Genomic DNA, 16,746 nt, shown 5'->3' with positions numbered 1-16,746 from the left:
AGCAGTAGATTAGTGGGCACGCGTCGCGGATGCGAATTTCAGCGAGACCACGTGCCGCCACGTGTCGACAAAACATTGCTTTATGGCGCCTATGGGGTGGAATAAATATTTGTAATCCCAAAACCCATGTTTATATATTTTGAGCCCTCTATTGGTTATGAATGGGATCATTTAAGAACTAAAGAAGAAATTTATCGCTACGGAAACAGGAAAAAAGTCGCAGAAAATACTTACACATTTTATATAGATGAATACTTAGTTTCGTGCGTGTTGTGTACGTTTATGGTAGTAAATATAATTTTAAGACTATATGAGAGTTCCAAAGTTTTTTAATCTATTATTATGTACCTATGTAGGTAACTATATAGTACTAGATATATGATATTATGTGCAATAGGAGTATTATTTTCGCTTATATACTTTCGTACTGTTTACGAATATAGTGCTATATAGGAGTAGAGTCGGCTACATTTCAATTTTTCTAAAAAAAAGGCAATCGGCAGTGCTCTTGTACCTATTTCTGAAAAGTCAACAAGCAACAATATGGATGAACATCTCGCCAGTCGACGTTAAATCTCATGACGCTTGAAAACTAAAGAAGCCGCAGAATCCCTGCACTTGAAATTCAGCGAGCAAACACATTGGACAGGGAAGGGATCGCTGGGGTAGGTTCACCATGCGTCCGGCTCAAGAGGGACATGTTTCAATTTAATCTTTATTCCTCTTAAATACATGTGCTACTTACACGAGAACGTACTTAATAAAGTAGCCAAAAGAAAAATATTTTTGATTGAATTTTTGGTTTATGTTATGAATTTTTAAAATTTGAAGCAAAGTTATTTTTTTGAATGTGTAGCTTCAAAGTAATATTTGAAAACGTTCGCTTTATTTTTACTCCTATTTTGGTAAAACAAAATAATGCTAATAAAGAATGTAATAAGAAGATTATTTAAAGTTTTCATTCAAAAGTATGAATTGCCGTTAGGGGCCGTTCAAGTATTACGTAACGCAATTTTTGAAGATTTTTGACCCCCCCTCCCCCCCTTGTAACGCACCGTAACGTTTTTCTATACCCCCCCCCTCCCCCTCTCTAAACGTTACGTAACACTCAAGTGTCAATTTTTACCCTAAACTCGCTAAAAAGTGTTCAGCCGAACTAGGTGTCCTGAGTATTCTTTAAGTTAGTTTAAGTATAGTCAAAGCATATATACTGCTATACTGTACTATACTTAGTCTAACTCAGAATACTCGGCACTCAGTTCGGCTGAACCCACTCATTCAAAGGATTCCCCTTAAAACGTAAATGAAAAGGGTTGCCAATTTAGGAGTTTTAATTCTCTATTTTTTTATTAAAAAATGTTACGTAACGTGTATTAAGAAAGACCTCCTCCCGCCCCTGTAACGCATCGTAACGTTTTACAAGACCACCCCTCCCTCCCAAATTGCGTTACGTAATACTTGAACGCCCCCTTATATATGATCGATAATCGTTTTACTTTTTTTTCTATGTTTTCTATATCTAAAAATTGGATCCAATATGATGGGGAGTCCGGGTTTTGTCCTGTTAACCTGGCAACACTACCCGGGGGAGGTGTGAGGGCGCGACGTGATTACCGCCGGCCAACCGGCACGACCCTCGCCCCGACACCGTGGCTATGCAAGCACCGAAAACGGATTCGCTTTTTGCGATTGCTAAACATACTCGTAGAATAGGTGTGTTGGTACTGTTGGTACAAGTGTGGCTGTATCATGCGAGTAATACAAAAAAGTTTCTACATTTCTTTCTTTCATATTATATTGTCGTAAATTAGGTACACAATATTTTTTTATGTAATAAAGGAGTAGCATACGAGCATGAAGTCTACATGATGGTAAGCGGCAAATGCCGCCCATGGGCATCTGTAATGAACCGTAGGTAAATTTAGACTCCTACCTGAGGTCGACCACAGATGCGCAGCTACTGCTGAGGATTGGGCTGGAATGCCTCAAAAAGTATGCCTCCCTTATCACACCCTTCAAACCAGAACACAGCAGCGCTTAACATTAGCCAGAAATAGGTGTGGCAGTGGTGCCGCCAGAGTCGTACCACAGGGAGTTCTAACACCTTCAATTTTTTATTTTGACTAGGTATGTACACTACATTGTATTTTTAGCTAGCTTTTTTATTTTAGTCATTATCAATTTTATTATTGTCATAATTATGATGACATTGTCATAAGACGAATCATAAACATACCTAATAGAAATAAAAAATATAAAAAATACACTTATAAATAAATTACCTTATTTAAAGTTTTCTTTGCGTCGACAATGGCATTAAAACCAACAACTTGCAAGGAAGCCATCGCTCGGTGGGAGAAGCAGAAAGGAGAAGAGGCAGCAGATGCAAAAGTTATAGAGCTGCAGTTTCAATGGCCACCGATAGAGAAAATGGATGGAGCTCTATCCACGCTCGTTAATTGCGAGTAAGATATTTAAATATTGTTTTGTGTACTTATTACAGGCCTATGTTCAATTTAATCGCTATATTTAAGACAAACCGTAGCTGCAATAGGTATAGACTGCAAAAGATTTCCAATATCACCAGTAGAAAATAGAAGTGAAACAAAAAATGACGATTATATGAAGAAACCAAACTCAAATACTGACATAATATTTTAATTAAAAAAGTGTAAATAATACAATATAATGTTATTATGTTACAGAAAATTAAGTCTTTCGTCGAATATGATCGACAAAATAGCAGGAATCGCCGGGATGCGAAGCATTAAAATTTTGTCGCTTGGAAGGAACTATATAAAGTCTGTGGCAGGAATCGTAAGTTATACCTACGTTATAATACGATTACGATAATATTTCTAATTTGAATGAAACCCATGACACACGGTTTTTAATTTATTTCATGCCGATATTTCGACCCAGTTGCACGGATCACGGCGGTCAGTTCCGCCGTAACCAGGATCTGCGCTGGGTCGAAATATAGGCAAAAAGTAATAAAAACCGCGCTATATATTAAAATGTGTCAATTCTAATTAATGAATATTATTAGGAAACAGTCGCAGATACCCTAGAAGAGTTGTGGATCAGTTATAACCCTATAGACAAACTAAAGGGCATCGGAGCACTTAAAAATTTACGTGTTCTTTACATGTCCAACAACATGGTCAAGGAGTGGGTAGAATTCAACAGGTTACAGGTAAATAAGAAAACTTTTAAGATTTGGTAAATTATAACATGACTAACGTTAAAATAATGTTTTTCGGGTACCATCATTTATATAGGTACCTAAGAAGATACGCTTTCTAACACAATGTAGGTATTACTGGAAAACAAAATACTTAGCCTTTTTTTTAATTTATTTTTATTAATTTTAGGAATGTCCAGCGTTGAGAGACTTGGTTTTTATCGGAAACCCCATTTGCGAGAATCAGCCTGACGTGGAGACGTGGCGTACACAAGCTTCAAACCGCCTGCAACAGATTACTAAGCTTGATGGCATACCAATCCTTAGAGAGGGTGAATAAATACAAAGGTTGTATAAAATTTGAATTACATTTAAATTACCTTCTATTGGATATAATTTATCTATTAATTAAGTAGTTACATATATTACAATACTGGTTTATTTAATAAAATTGGTTTAACAGCTGCCATCTTGTTTCTTCACGCTTTTTTTAAGTTTATTTTTCTTAACCTTCAATTATATATTCAGTTATTGTATGTTTGTACCCACTTATGCAAACTTTTATAATATTGAAGCATGCAGGCCACCTGACAGTAAGTAGTCAGTGCTGCCCATGGATATTTGTAAAGTTCAAGTACATAAAATTAGGGATTCTAGAATATAAGGAATAAGAAGTCGATAACACATGTGCATCTATTCCTGAGGATTAAGATGATGATGATGAAGAACAGGAAACTAGGTGTGGCGGAGATACCTCTCTGGTCGTACGATATCTTCTAGGTCTGGGTACCACGTCTCATTCCAACCATAATTATTTCTTAAAATGTATTATGCGTATTAGGAGTTATGAATGTGTGACATTTTAATAACAATGCTCGATAAAGGTCCACTCGTTTATGATAGGAATTGAAATGACGTATTCAAAATAATAGCTCGGCCGCATCGCCTCGCTTCGCTTGACATTTATGACAGATTATGACTGTGGCAACACTAATAATCGCCTGGCACGCCATCTGTCTATTAGCTGACGCAAGTTATATGTGACAGCGTTAAGATTGAATTCTATTAATCGAATAATGATTGCGGGCGGGAAGATTACAAGCAACATTCAGGCGAAGTCGATGCCCCTATGAATCAAACTCAAATGAGGACAATGGGGCAAAATTAATAAAAATCGCGATGTTGTCATTGGCTCTTGATAATTGTTCAAAATTTTGAATTAGTCTGACCGTTTAAACTAGAAAAAAAAGAGTTCAAAGAAACCTTTACCCAGATACATAAAACATAAATGTCGTCAAGATAAAATCGTGGTAAAAATGCCAGAACTTTTCATAAATATATAATTGTCGGTATGCGACAAAATCAACATCGATGTAGTCTAGCAGACAAGGCAGAGATTCATCTTTCATACATAATTCGCTGTCTTTATCTAGGAAGTCTCAATTCGTCATACGTTTCAAAGGCGACTTAATAGCCTGCTTAATTCGCGCCAAGAGGAAATACGAATAAGAGGGTGGCAGTCGTAGAAAGGCCCTTCCTCTTCGCTACTTCGCTCGCCCCACGACTCCATCATTGTATTGCCACTAATAAAATTTAATGATGTAAACGGATAGCGCGAATTTATCTAACTCAAGCTGGGTAGGACGAGGGGAAGTCAATTAAGGACAATGTATCCACAGAACATTAAATTATTGTTGTTATTTGATATTATTGAGCACGAGTTTTGAAGATTTTAGATAACAGTAGAGATAAGTTTAACAAGCGATGTGAGTTTTATTGAATTACGAACGAGCGTCACAAATTGATCAAAATATCCTTCATCTATTAAAAAATGCAAACTATTACCAGATGTATAACACTAACATTATAAATATAGTCGGAGAATAAAATATCAATAGCAATGTTCAATATCTGTTTTTTAATAAATTCAATAAATAAATCAGGAGGTTGTTAAAAATAGTAAAGGAAAGACGACTTAAAAAAAATATTATATTTAGTTTATTATATACAGTGCAGATATTAACATTATTTTTATACCTGAAGTATACCTACAATATATTTTCATACCAAATAGGTATACCTGTACGTAATTTTAGTGAACCTACATTTAAAAAGTTAAATATAATTTGGTACATCCCTACTGAAACAAACGCTCGTTAATACCTACTACATTTCCATTCGTATTTGTCTAAAAAAGGTGATTTACTTCTCCTAATTGATTTGGAACGTTACGGGAAATGGTAGCGGTCGAAATAACAATATTAATGGCGGTTCGATAGTCACACTTGAATAGTATTCAATTATTAAATGGAACCCGCGTTGTGTGCTCGTCGTAATGGACTGATAATTGTCCGCCCAAACAGAAGTAACTGTGTTAATCATACGAAGCCCGCGCCTACACCCTTTACTAGTTCTATCACGCTACTCGGTTCACAATTTTTAAAATTTTGTTTAATTTTGAAAGTGGTAGGACGTTTTGTTAGAAAAACATATTTTAAAGATTCTATATCTACCGTCCAGGTGGCAGTGATAGCCTAGTGGTTAAGAAACTCGTCCTCTCGATCGAGGGGTCTGAGGTTCAAATCCCAGGCACTCACCTCTGATTTTTCAAAGTTATGTGCGTATTAGCAATTAATTATCACTTGCTAAACGGTGAAGGAAAACGTTGAGGAAACCTGCATACCTGAGAGATTTATAAACAAAATATCTCAAAGGTATGTGAAGTCTATCAATACGCACTTGGCCAGCGCGGTGGACTATGGCCTTATCCTTCTCATTATGAGAGGAGACCCGTGCCCAGCATTGGGACGTTAATGGGTTGATGATGATATCTACCGTCCATGAACATCAGTAACCGACTCTACATTGATCATGAATACCTGAAGCAAATCATAGGTAGGTACCTTTCTATTCCTGAGGAATAAGATGGAATGTTTAGAAAAAGGTAATCTAACTTATCACGTCTTAGACAGCAAATACAGCAGCATTAGCCCTCTATGTAAGACATGAATAGGTGTGAGAATTATGTTAAACCACCAAGCCAATATTAAAGAGCTCTACCATCATTTAAATCATTATTAAATAATATCTTAGTAAAAAACTAATCGTAGATCGTTATACAGACATAAAAACATACTAACAAACATTAATGATCATCTAACTACAAATAAGGAAGGCACACTACCCATTATTGAATTATTAACGCTCCAATCGACCTAATTTTGATTTCTATTTGACATTTGGATTACATTCCACGTAGCCGGCGGCACGCAGTCATTTTGTGACATCTGTCGTCAAATGTGTTACGAACTATAAAATTCAATTTCCCCAATCGGCCAGCTCGCCACATTTATTATTCATAGATCGGTACGTAGACGCCCGGCCACTAACAGATGTGATCTTTTACGTGAAGGAATATAAAAAGATGATATGGAACTCGGAGATTTGAAACATATTTTGCATGTATGAATGTTATAAGAACCTAAGTTTAGGTATGTTACCAAATAATGTCATAACGAAATACTGTAGGTACATGAATGAAGACCTATTTTTTACAGAAATGAATCGCGTGACGAGTAGCTGAAGAGTGGACGATATATGCAACTTAATATTGATAGGTTTCGTAACGTCTTCATTCCATTTTACTCTTTCAGGTAAAGAATATTAAGCATTCAGTTGCCTGCGAGCAATAAAGACTATCGCCGCGTGCAATCTGGACTACCAATAAAATATTCGGTTAGGTACGATTTTGATGAGCCATCAATAATTTCGCACATTTCAAATCGTACGTTCGTGATTGGCAGGTAATTCGAGCCGGGGTCACGCTACTGATCGGTTTTAATAATAAAACGCCGCCGATATCCATTTCAGTAATGGCTATATCGTCGTAGCTGATCGCTAGTGATTTAAATGTATGATCGGAATCGGTCGGTTACTTCACCGAGCCAATAAATCAATCCATGTCGTCGGTAATGCACAATCCATTTGCTCGCATGTAGCCTAATTGCTGTTAGCGCCGCCCAATGGCCACATTAGTTTGAAGCGCTCCCCACGCGCCCGCCCAGTCGACCCCTTCTGAAACAAGCTCGCTCGAGCCGTTTCTGTTAGCGTTCTGGATTGTAATAGCTGATTTTCTAGCTCACGAATCTGGTCGAGGCAAACGGGCGCGCTTACGACACTTAAAGGCGGAGAAAATGGCTTAAGTGCTTTCTCTATTATGCTTAAGGTCGCTTGTGAAAAGGATAATTTTCAACTCTCCAGCGCCCCCGCCCCGGCCGGATGTTGAAGCAATGTGGATACGACGGGCGAATTTTAGTTTATATTTTAACTCTTTGTAAACTCTACATTTTAAACTTAGTTCGTTTGTTAACTTTTGTTTCGAATTTAGTTTTTAAATGGTGAGTGTCATTTTTAGTAAAGGGCAACATAGTGTTTTATAACTTTAGGGACTATGAGCTAGTGAGGTCAATTGGTTGATTTTAATAATTAGGTACAAATATAGAAAATTAACCATTTTTTTTACACAATAAATCTATTATTTATATATATAAAATAAATACGTATAAGTAAGGAGAATTTGTAGAAAAAAAAGGTAAAAAGGAACTATTGATGCAAATGCAGAATAAAGTTCTACTTACAACTGGACCTACCGTTGTTCAGTTGGTCCATACCTAAAATCCAACTACAAACTACACAAGTAGACATATTATTACCATTGTAAAGAAAAAATGTAATATTTGCGCCAGTCCTCAATCCCCGGCTTAAAAGGACATTCACGCGTTGCCAACGTCAAGTGAGATAATATATTTTTAAGTTGGGTAACCTATTGTCGCGGGAGGGTCGCGAATAAAGCTTTCCAACAAACAATAGTTCCGGCCCTTTGTCGCCGCAGTAAAGCAAACATTAGTAGTTGGGGCTTTGTGCCCGCGGATCGGCTTAAGAGGTTACGGCCAGATAACTTCCACTTGCCCTCGTTACCTTTTGTTTGTTTGATATATTTTTGTCTTTGTAAGAATCCCTGGCCATAGGTAAATTTATTCGGATGGCCTTTAAGTGTTTCCTGTAGTGAAACCGTAGCACTCTTTATTATTTCAAAAATATAAACTGTGACAATTATTTGGAATGGGCACATTAATAAGTTTACATATTATGTTTTTACAGTTTGTGGGTAAATAGGTAATGGACATTAATTATAATTATAAAATCTCGTACAAAATAAAATAAAGATCCCTACGAATCAGCTCCGTAGAGCAAAGTTTCCTAAACTGCCTAATTGACAATGAGAAGACGTTTCCAAGTCGGCTAAGTTTCTGTAAAACAATGCTTGCAACTGGAAACTTTAACAAACAACACTGTACGGCGTGCTATCATACTTAGGTTCGAGTGAAAACCGTAAAACTTGATTCAAAACGGGGTAGTCACGATCATATCATAAATTACTGTTTCAACATTAACACCTACTTTCCATAATAGCCGATAAACCAAATTTAGTTTTCATGTTACGCACCCTCCGCAGCTACTTATATAATAAGCAATGATCAATGGAGAATAATCCTATTGTGTCGCGCGCACACAAAAAAACCATGTCTGAATTATTCCGCTACGCTCCCGCTAATATCTCCATTACATTAGTCGAACGCATTGTTGTGTCTAGTTATGTACGCTGTACGAAGCACATAAAGGATTACGCGTCAAACGGTGACAGTTGTGGAAGAGACAAAGAAAAGCGTGTGCATTCCGGACTACGTATAATGGTTTGTGTTTATTTAATTTAAGTCACAGGCAACAATAATGGCGTGTTTTCGCTAGCGGCGCTCCGACTTCAGCCGGAGCGCCTCGGGGCAATAAAATTAATGAAGCGTGGAGATGGGACCATTTTACTTGTATTATTCGTCTCCTGCGGGCTGAGACTGAAGCGAATGTCCATTAGTTCTGTTTTAACATGTTAGCGAGGTTGAAACGTTGTAAATGCGATTTACTTTACAGAGAGGGTGGAAAAGTAGCCGGAGAGATTCGGTCACGATCGATAGTCGATGCGACTCAATAAGATTAAAAGGAAAGTTTATATAGAAAGCTGCTGGCGCACGCCAACAACGAATCGTTTTATTTTTCAGTAGATAAAACGTATTAATTTAAAGATCCGAAGATTGTGAAAAAAATTAATAAATAATAGGTATGAAATTTTACATAACCGTAACACTTCTTTGGCGTTGTATAAGCACTTATTGATAAAATCGGAAATATCTAAGTACGTTCAAAAATAATAAAACGGTTTGAACACTACATTAATTTGTCGTAATGAAGACATGTGGTTGTAAGTACTAACGTATCCGCGAACAATGGGCGCATTACGCCGCATTATGGTAACTGATCAAACGGCCGGAGAGCGTCAGGTTCGCGATAACATCTTAATCCGCGAATTTCACTCGCCCCTATCACCGCTGCCGTTATTAGCGAAGAGCTTCTATTTCACGCTTACAGATTATTTTTTGATAGTATCGAAAAATCAATATGACGCCATGAACCCATTACTGTTCCACTGCTAGGCACGGGTTTGTCGGAGTAAGAAGTCATACTCCATCACGCTAAGTGCGAATTGGTAGACTTCACACATCCTTAAGCACTATTTTTAAAGAATTCTCGGGCGTGCATTTCCTCAAGGTATTATCCTTCATCGGTTAAGCAAGTGATGATTAATTCCTAATACCCACATAACTTGAAACATCAAACGGATTTCGAATCTCAGACCTCGTGATTGAAAGACCGAGCTTATAACCACTGGGCTATCGTTGCATACCCCGACTCTATGTCAAGCATTTTGAAATAACCGCCATTTTATACATTGTTCTTAGAGATTCCAAAAAAAAATTACATTATTAAGATATCGTTTGTCGGCTGAACTGATTTTGGCAAGATATCCATAGACAGGTAATTTTACGGGTAATGTTGGTACCTTTTACCAAAACCAGTACCCAATTGTAGATACCCAAAAACAAGAAATTTAGATACCACCACATATTTCTATTTAAAAAGGCAACAGCTTTATAAAAGCGTGCACGCGAGCGGAGCCGCGCGGCAAGCACGTACAATATAAGATCTTCGAATGTAAAGTCCTTATAAAGGCAAGTTAGCTTATCGAAAGCTCCCCGGCAATGGGCAGCGTATCGCGGGCGCTAAACCGTCGCACGCTCATTACGCGAACATTTGCTACCACTATTAGCATATCAAACGCCTTATCTGATGCAACGGCTGCGCGCTCCACTCTGCAAACATTATTGTAAGTGGGGCTACCAGGCTTTGACGGAATGTAGGATAAATGTGTTAGGAAATTGAAAGAAAGGAAAATTCTAGGCTCCTAAATTAAGCTACTATAATTAAGAAAGCTCTTAAATAAGAGAATATCTTTTTTTAAATACAGAACCTAATGCTATCCAGCGCATAGCAAATGACTAATGCCGCCCATGAACATCAGTAATCAACTCCAAATAGGATTACTCCAAATAGAAATCATAGGAGTGTGGGCTGAGCTGGAATGGCCCTCTCATTAATATGGAACAATTAAAATTAATCTAAATATTTTTAATATGCCAAACATTAAAAAAAAAAAAATTGCATGTCCTAATTAAATGTACCTACACAACACTATATGACACGTAATTCAGTAGCTACACAATGAATCTCATTTTGGTTCAATTTTATATCATCAGGCAAAAAATACTTGAAAAGTCAGATGTGCTTGAAAAATAGATCCGTTGGCCACCCTGGTCATAAGTAATGCCGGCTCACGAGACAATAACGCGATTAGTGAAAATAAAAAGGCACCGAACAAGGGATTAGGCGATTACCGATGCTTATCACAGCCATAAGTGTGATTGTTGTCGGCGCGAAACACTGCACGAGTGAGTGCACAGTGGTCTGCAATGCGGGGTGCGATCGGATGGACAGATAGATAGATAGCAGATAACGGAGCCCTAGTAGTTGTTAGGCAACTATGTTGAACTGTACCTTAAGTTATAGCGCATATGCATATTACTTATAAATTGATACCTTCTTTGTGACCCAACTAACTAACCAAGCAGTTTTACACATATCACCTAGTGCCCTGTATTCGAACGACAGCCAGCATGGTAAACTAAAATGAATACCACTGGTCTACCATTTAAAATGGCCCATTTTCTTCTGTATTGAGCTTTTTGCATTCATCGGTATCAGTCCATCTGATGGTGGCCTGTCTATGGCCTCTATTCAAGAATGATTGACTCCCACCTCTCGTAAGATATTTTAGTTACACGGCAAGGCCACCACCTATTATTGCTTTATCTTAGTTTACTTATGTGTTATAGTTAAATTTACTTTTAGGCTTAAAGTATTTTCTGCATAATTAAGCTACATAAAAGTAATATAATTAGAAATAGTTCTTTATTTTAAAGCACCTGGAGTTTTGTCAAGATTCCACGCACGATAATATAGAAAGTACTACATGCGAATGATAAAGTTTTATGAGGCTGTTATGTCGCTACAATAGGCGGCGAACGCGCCAGAGGCTCCGAGGTTTAGTGCATCCGATTTCCATATAAAAACTTCTATTTCCCCAACTAAATGGCACGTGAGAGAACATAAAACTGCGGGGAAACTACACAAAGCTCCAATACTACGCTGTTTATTCGTTTTGTTGTTTCACCCCTTTGTAGGAAAAATAACCGAAGGATTGGCCGTTTAAGTATAAATTGTTCGGTCGTTTCGTTGTTTGTCCGAAAGCATTGTGTACCTAAATGCTAACATGTCGTATTGAAATTCCCTTAACTTCAATGGTATGGTACGTAATAATAAGATTATTCAACTAGGTATTAGGTAAGAAATTTCAGGGCTAAGCTAAGTCAAATCAACCAATAAAGTCCAAATAAATAAGTTATCCTTGGAGACGTTTAAGGCCCCGGGATCCGGGAGGCCATACATCGCGAACACATCAAACTAATTCGATCCTAGCGACTTGTGCCATCTCCTGAGGAAGTGATTTGTCAGCACCGCCCCCTCTCGATTGAATAATTCAAATAATCGAGGTATTTATATGTAAATAGCGGGCTACATCTCCATACGAAAGGGCCGATCGGTACATAAATTTGGCAAGACGATGCGAAAACTGCGACGCACCACCGATCTGATTTATTCGGTAAGTTTTGAAAAAAGTGGGCCCGCGTCAGGAAATGTTTGTCTAATCGCGTTTATTGGCCCGACCCGCCTTTTGCGCCCGCCGGCACATCGGGGTGGAAGTGGAACATGCCATATCGCCACACTATATTACTAAGAAAACAACTTTATCCAAATATCTACGTTATACATTTATCTTATACTCCTTATAGGTTCTTAGTAGTCTCTTACTTAGGTATTTTACCTTATACTTACTTCTTTCTTGGTAAGTATGACGTTCTTTTACACAATTTTAAAATGAACTTTATTTGAAAAGAGCTCATTAGGAATGTGGTCGAAACCTTTTGGGAGGCACCTTAGCCATCCTCGCCATACTGTGGCCTGGTATAAATAAAGAATTTTCTGTATGTACATAGATAATCTATATACATAGATAGAAAGCAGTATAAACCGGTTTAAATCAATTAAAAGACGCAATCTGACTTCACACCCACACTATCCATGTGCACTCACACAAATGCAAAGCTCACCTTAGACCTCGCAACTTATAGGTTAAGAGACAATTCTTAATTAATAAAAAAGTATTAATGGGTAGGACTGGTACAAACATCATCATAGTGACTGTAACCAACCTCAGAGAGTTCACATACAAATCGCATTGATAAATTAAGGCGCTAAAATGGATTTTCGATCATATAAGCAGCCTCCCACTGTAAACCTCAAATGTTTTTATAATTCAAAATTAATTTATGGTTTCCCATTCACAAGATTTCACCCGATTGATCACCTCGCAACTGTGGTAAAGTTTACTAGCGTAGGACTACTCTTATAATATTAAAGTTTTCCCTAAGTATGTAAATCAGCCGGTAAAGACGCAAAACAGCTTCAAATTAGAAATAAGTAAGTGCAATGAACGCATCAAACATTAATTTATTTAATATTAATTACAAAACTAATAGGCACCTCTACGTCCTCGTAAGCTCGTACGTAAAGGTGTTTCAAAATGGTTTTGGCGTAACGAATATCATATGTTCGTGGCACTCTATTACTCATTGTTAGTCGAGTGGGGTGAGCTCATCAATCATACGGCGGGGAGCACTAGGTAAAGTGTTAATAATCGCTACCACCGCATTGTTTATCATTATTTAGAGCACAATAGCACTCTAGAATAGATACTTAATTATAAGACTGTTCTAGTTATTTCTTAGGTGTAAGAGGAAATTATGATATGAGTAGGTGCTGTAAATTATTCTGAACATATTAAGATTATTAATTATGTATTCTGAAATGACGTGTACCTACCTATACGTATTTTATGTAATTAGTTTAAAATACTTCGTATCATTAATTACAAAAAAAAATTAAAAATAATTAGCACAATATTTCTGCGTACTTACCTATTTCATTCAAATTGTATTGTCATACGAGCGAGTATTATGCCTGTTTGTAATAATTAACTTATTTTTAATTATTTTTGACGTAATTAACAATAGGCACCAAACCAATAATGATTATATCTCGAAACACGTTTTCTGTTCTATGAAACATTTTTCCCGGTAAAACCCTATCTGCGCAATTCGAGTCGGGGCGCGTAAAATTGGTAAGTAACATAAAATTGTGAAGCATAGAGAAATAGTAAGTGAGCAACAAAACGCACTTTATCAGGTGGCAGCCGCTTTATCCCGCTAATGACCAACCCCTCCAGAGTAATAAAAGTCGATACCAGCCTCCCTGCGCGAACTATGGTCCGGGACCTCTTGATACTTGATATAAAATACCTATCTTATTTTTTTATTGTTTTTAACCTATTGACAACTTTGATATATAAATATTTATATTTTATTCATTATAATAAAGTACTATTAATAATAATTATCCCTTATAAATCCTTTGATCCGATTAAATAGGTATAATTTGATGTAATAAATAAACAAACGGACATATTGTAGTCCAGCCTTTACTATTCCGTGCAATATAACTAATGATTAGGTAATACATCTATGAATATAACTAAAACATTTTTTACAATATTGAAGTAGCAAACGAGAATTTAGTCCACCTGATGGTAAGCATCCCTCAATAATAGATTCCTATCTAACGTTGGGAACAGATGCGTTAATACCCCTGAGTTCCAGGTTGGAACGCGTCTTGGAAGTCTCTCTTACCACACCATTCAAAGCGGAACACACCAGTTAAGAGCTACTGTGTTTACTTTGTGTTCACTGCTGTTGCTACTGCAGAAATAGGTGTAGCGGTGGTGCAACCGGAATCGAACCATAAAGGCTACCACCTTCAAAATGTGGAAATATTTCAATCAGCTGTATTCTTCGACGGATTACTATAGAATCATGACATATCCATCGCGGTACATGCTCACTGAAGCGCGGCTGAGAATTAGCGGCGGCGGGAAAGAAAAATGATTGTGACAGTCCGGCGAACACCGCTAATGGAGTCTGCGTCTGCGAAATGTTCCACTTACTGAGCGTTCTGGATGCGGCTACAGGCTAAATTACGGTAAACCAAAAACTACCTGCCGAATTAGACATTTTATATAAACCCGACTTATATTTGATATTAACATTAATTTAAGGTTTTGATCTCGGCTGAACAGACATTTTCTCTTTAACCGACTTCATTTGTCTCTTACTGTTCTAGTCTTCAACTGTGCTTATTTCACACAACCACGCAGGGGCTGTTAATAATTTGTATCTATCTATTTGAACAAGCAAACATTTCGTTTGAAAAATAACAAAATCAAAATCCTTTTTTCAAAGTTGATTCATGTAGTTAGAACTCTTTTTAAATGTCAACAATTATCTAAAACACAACTTTTGATTGTAATGTAATAATGATTCTTCAAATTAATTAAACTTACATTTTTCATAAACAAAATTGTACCCAATCTTGGTAAAAATATAGTAAAATACTACGTAACCAATTTGTCTATTGTTATAACAATAATAGCATACGAACATGTTTCCATTTCAAAACTTTTCGTATAATTTAAAAGCCATAATAGACATGTTATTTGAATCAATTTCAATGATAATTCGTCTACTTAATCAAGATTTGAATATAACCAGTGTGGGGTGGTTATCAGATGTATTATCTACTCAAATTCAAATCACCAATGCATACGGAGGGCAGGAATACGAAACAAGTTTGAAAGCTCAAAGCAATAACGAGACTCCACCCCTGCGATACAATGCGACGTTCCCCTCACAAATTAAGTGTAAAACAAACCTAATGAAATTTAAATATCTCTTGGAGGACGCAATAACTGCACAAATAAAATCATGTCGCGGGGGAGAGTAATCGTTTCTATTGTGTACACATTGTACGAAATTATGGCACTGTTGGGTTTTACAACCTTGTCGCAGTAACGAGCACACATCTCCCTTTTATTTTCCGGGTCCGTGTAGATCACGTATACTGAATGTGACAAAGTTGCTTATAGGGTAGATCAAAATAAGAAGGGGCGGGAATACTCTCCAGACAGTAATAGGCTCTTGGGGTGATAAGCATACCTCTTATTGTTAGCTTGTTATCTAATAATTTAAGGTAATATGCTTAGCAGCGAGTGCGGTACCAAGAAAATTTGTTTAGGGAAGATTGCTTTGTTAGGGTAAGTGCTCCTGAATGCATGTTATTTCATTATATTTATATCATATAGGTACCCACGTTGGTATTTAAAATAAATGTTACCATTATTTAATTATACCTATAAGAGTCCAACATATAAGTGATAAATTAGTAAATAGGTTCTTAATTCGGTATTTGGTTTCTTAGTATAAATTACGTCAAAAGAATATGGGAGGGATCGTAAAATTTCCATCATTTGATACAAAGCTACTCGTAGCAGAATCTAAATTATAGAAAGTATAATTACCTACTAACTTAAACTTATTACGACAATTATAACACCGAGATATACCGAGTTGCAAGAATATAATACGTATTCTAGCAGATTGAGTCAAATATTCAAATGAACATCTTAAAAACACGTTGGCACCCCTCAAAGGGAAGGATACTAATTTTCTTTCAAGTCTAAAAGAAGCTTCCTTTCAAGGAGTGGAAAAAAGTTACAATCGAAAAGGAAATTTGCGTTTTAAATCCTCTAATGAAGCTGAGAAGTTTGTAATGGAGGGGGCGAAAGGCTGCGAGCAAATTGAGGAAAAAACTCGAGACGACTCTAACTACCTTCTGGCAACGATATTGGATTGCGAAGCATTTTGCAACGAATCTTTACATTGCAGTTGGATAAAACTTCTTTCGTCCAGTTTTTAAAAGATGGAACTTTTGTTCACATAGGTATTTGTATAATAAGGTTAATTAAAGTAAATTATGATTGCTCCTATATTAAAATTATTTAGTAACGATTAAAACTACTTCGCAACAATCCGCTACCAATATAT

The 16,746-nt window shown here is 36.8% G+C and overlaps 1 protein-coding gene across 1 annotated transcript; it reads left to right on the top strand.

Moving 5' to 3' along the window:
• Positions 1-2,191: 2,191 nt before the first annotated feature.
• LOC140747123 (dynein axonemal light chain 1) lies at positions 2,192-3,651 on the top strand. The gene is made up of 4 exons (XM_073079376.1): positions 2,192-2,465; positions 2,706-2,817; positions 3,050-3,196; positions 3,375-3,651. Exons 1-4 carry the CDS (start codon positions 2,311-2,313, stop codon positions 3,522-3,524), a joined length of 564 nt encoding a protein of 187 aa, XP_072935477.1. The 5' UTR covers positions 2,192-2,310; the 3' UTR covers positions 3,525-3,651.
• Positions 3,652-16,746: the final 13,095 nt, after the last annotated feature.

Source organism: Epargyreus clarus, unplaced genomic scaffold (genome assembly GCF_041222505.1).
Source record: "Epargyreus clarus isolate Ecla_fem2 unplaced genomic scaffold, WU_Ecla_fem_2.2 ptg000014l, whole genome shotgun sequence".
NCBI lineage: Eukaryota > Metazoa > Arthropoda > Insecta > Lepidoptera > Hesperiidae > Epargyreus > Epargyreus clarus.
The sequence above is the reverse complement of the archived record's forward strand: the minus strand, read 5'-3'. Positions and strand labels throughout refer to the sequence as shown.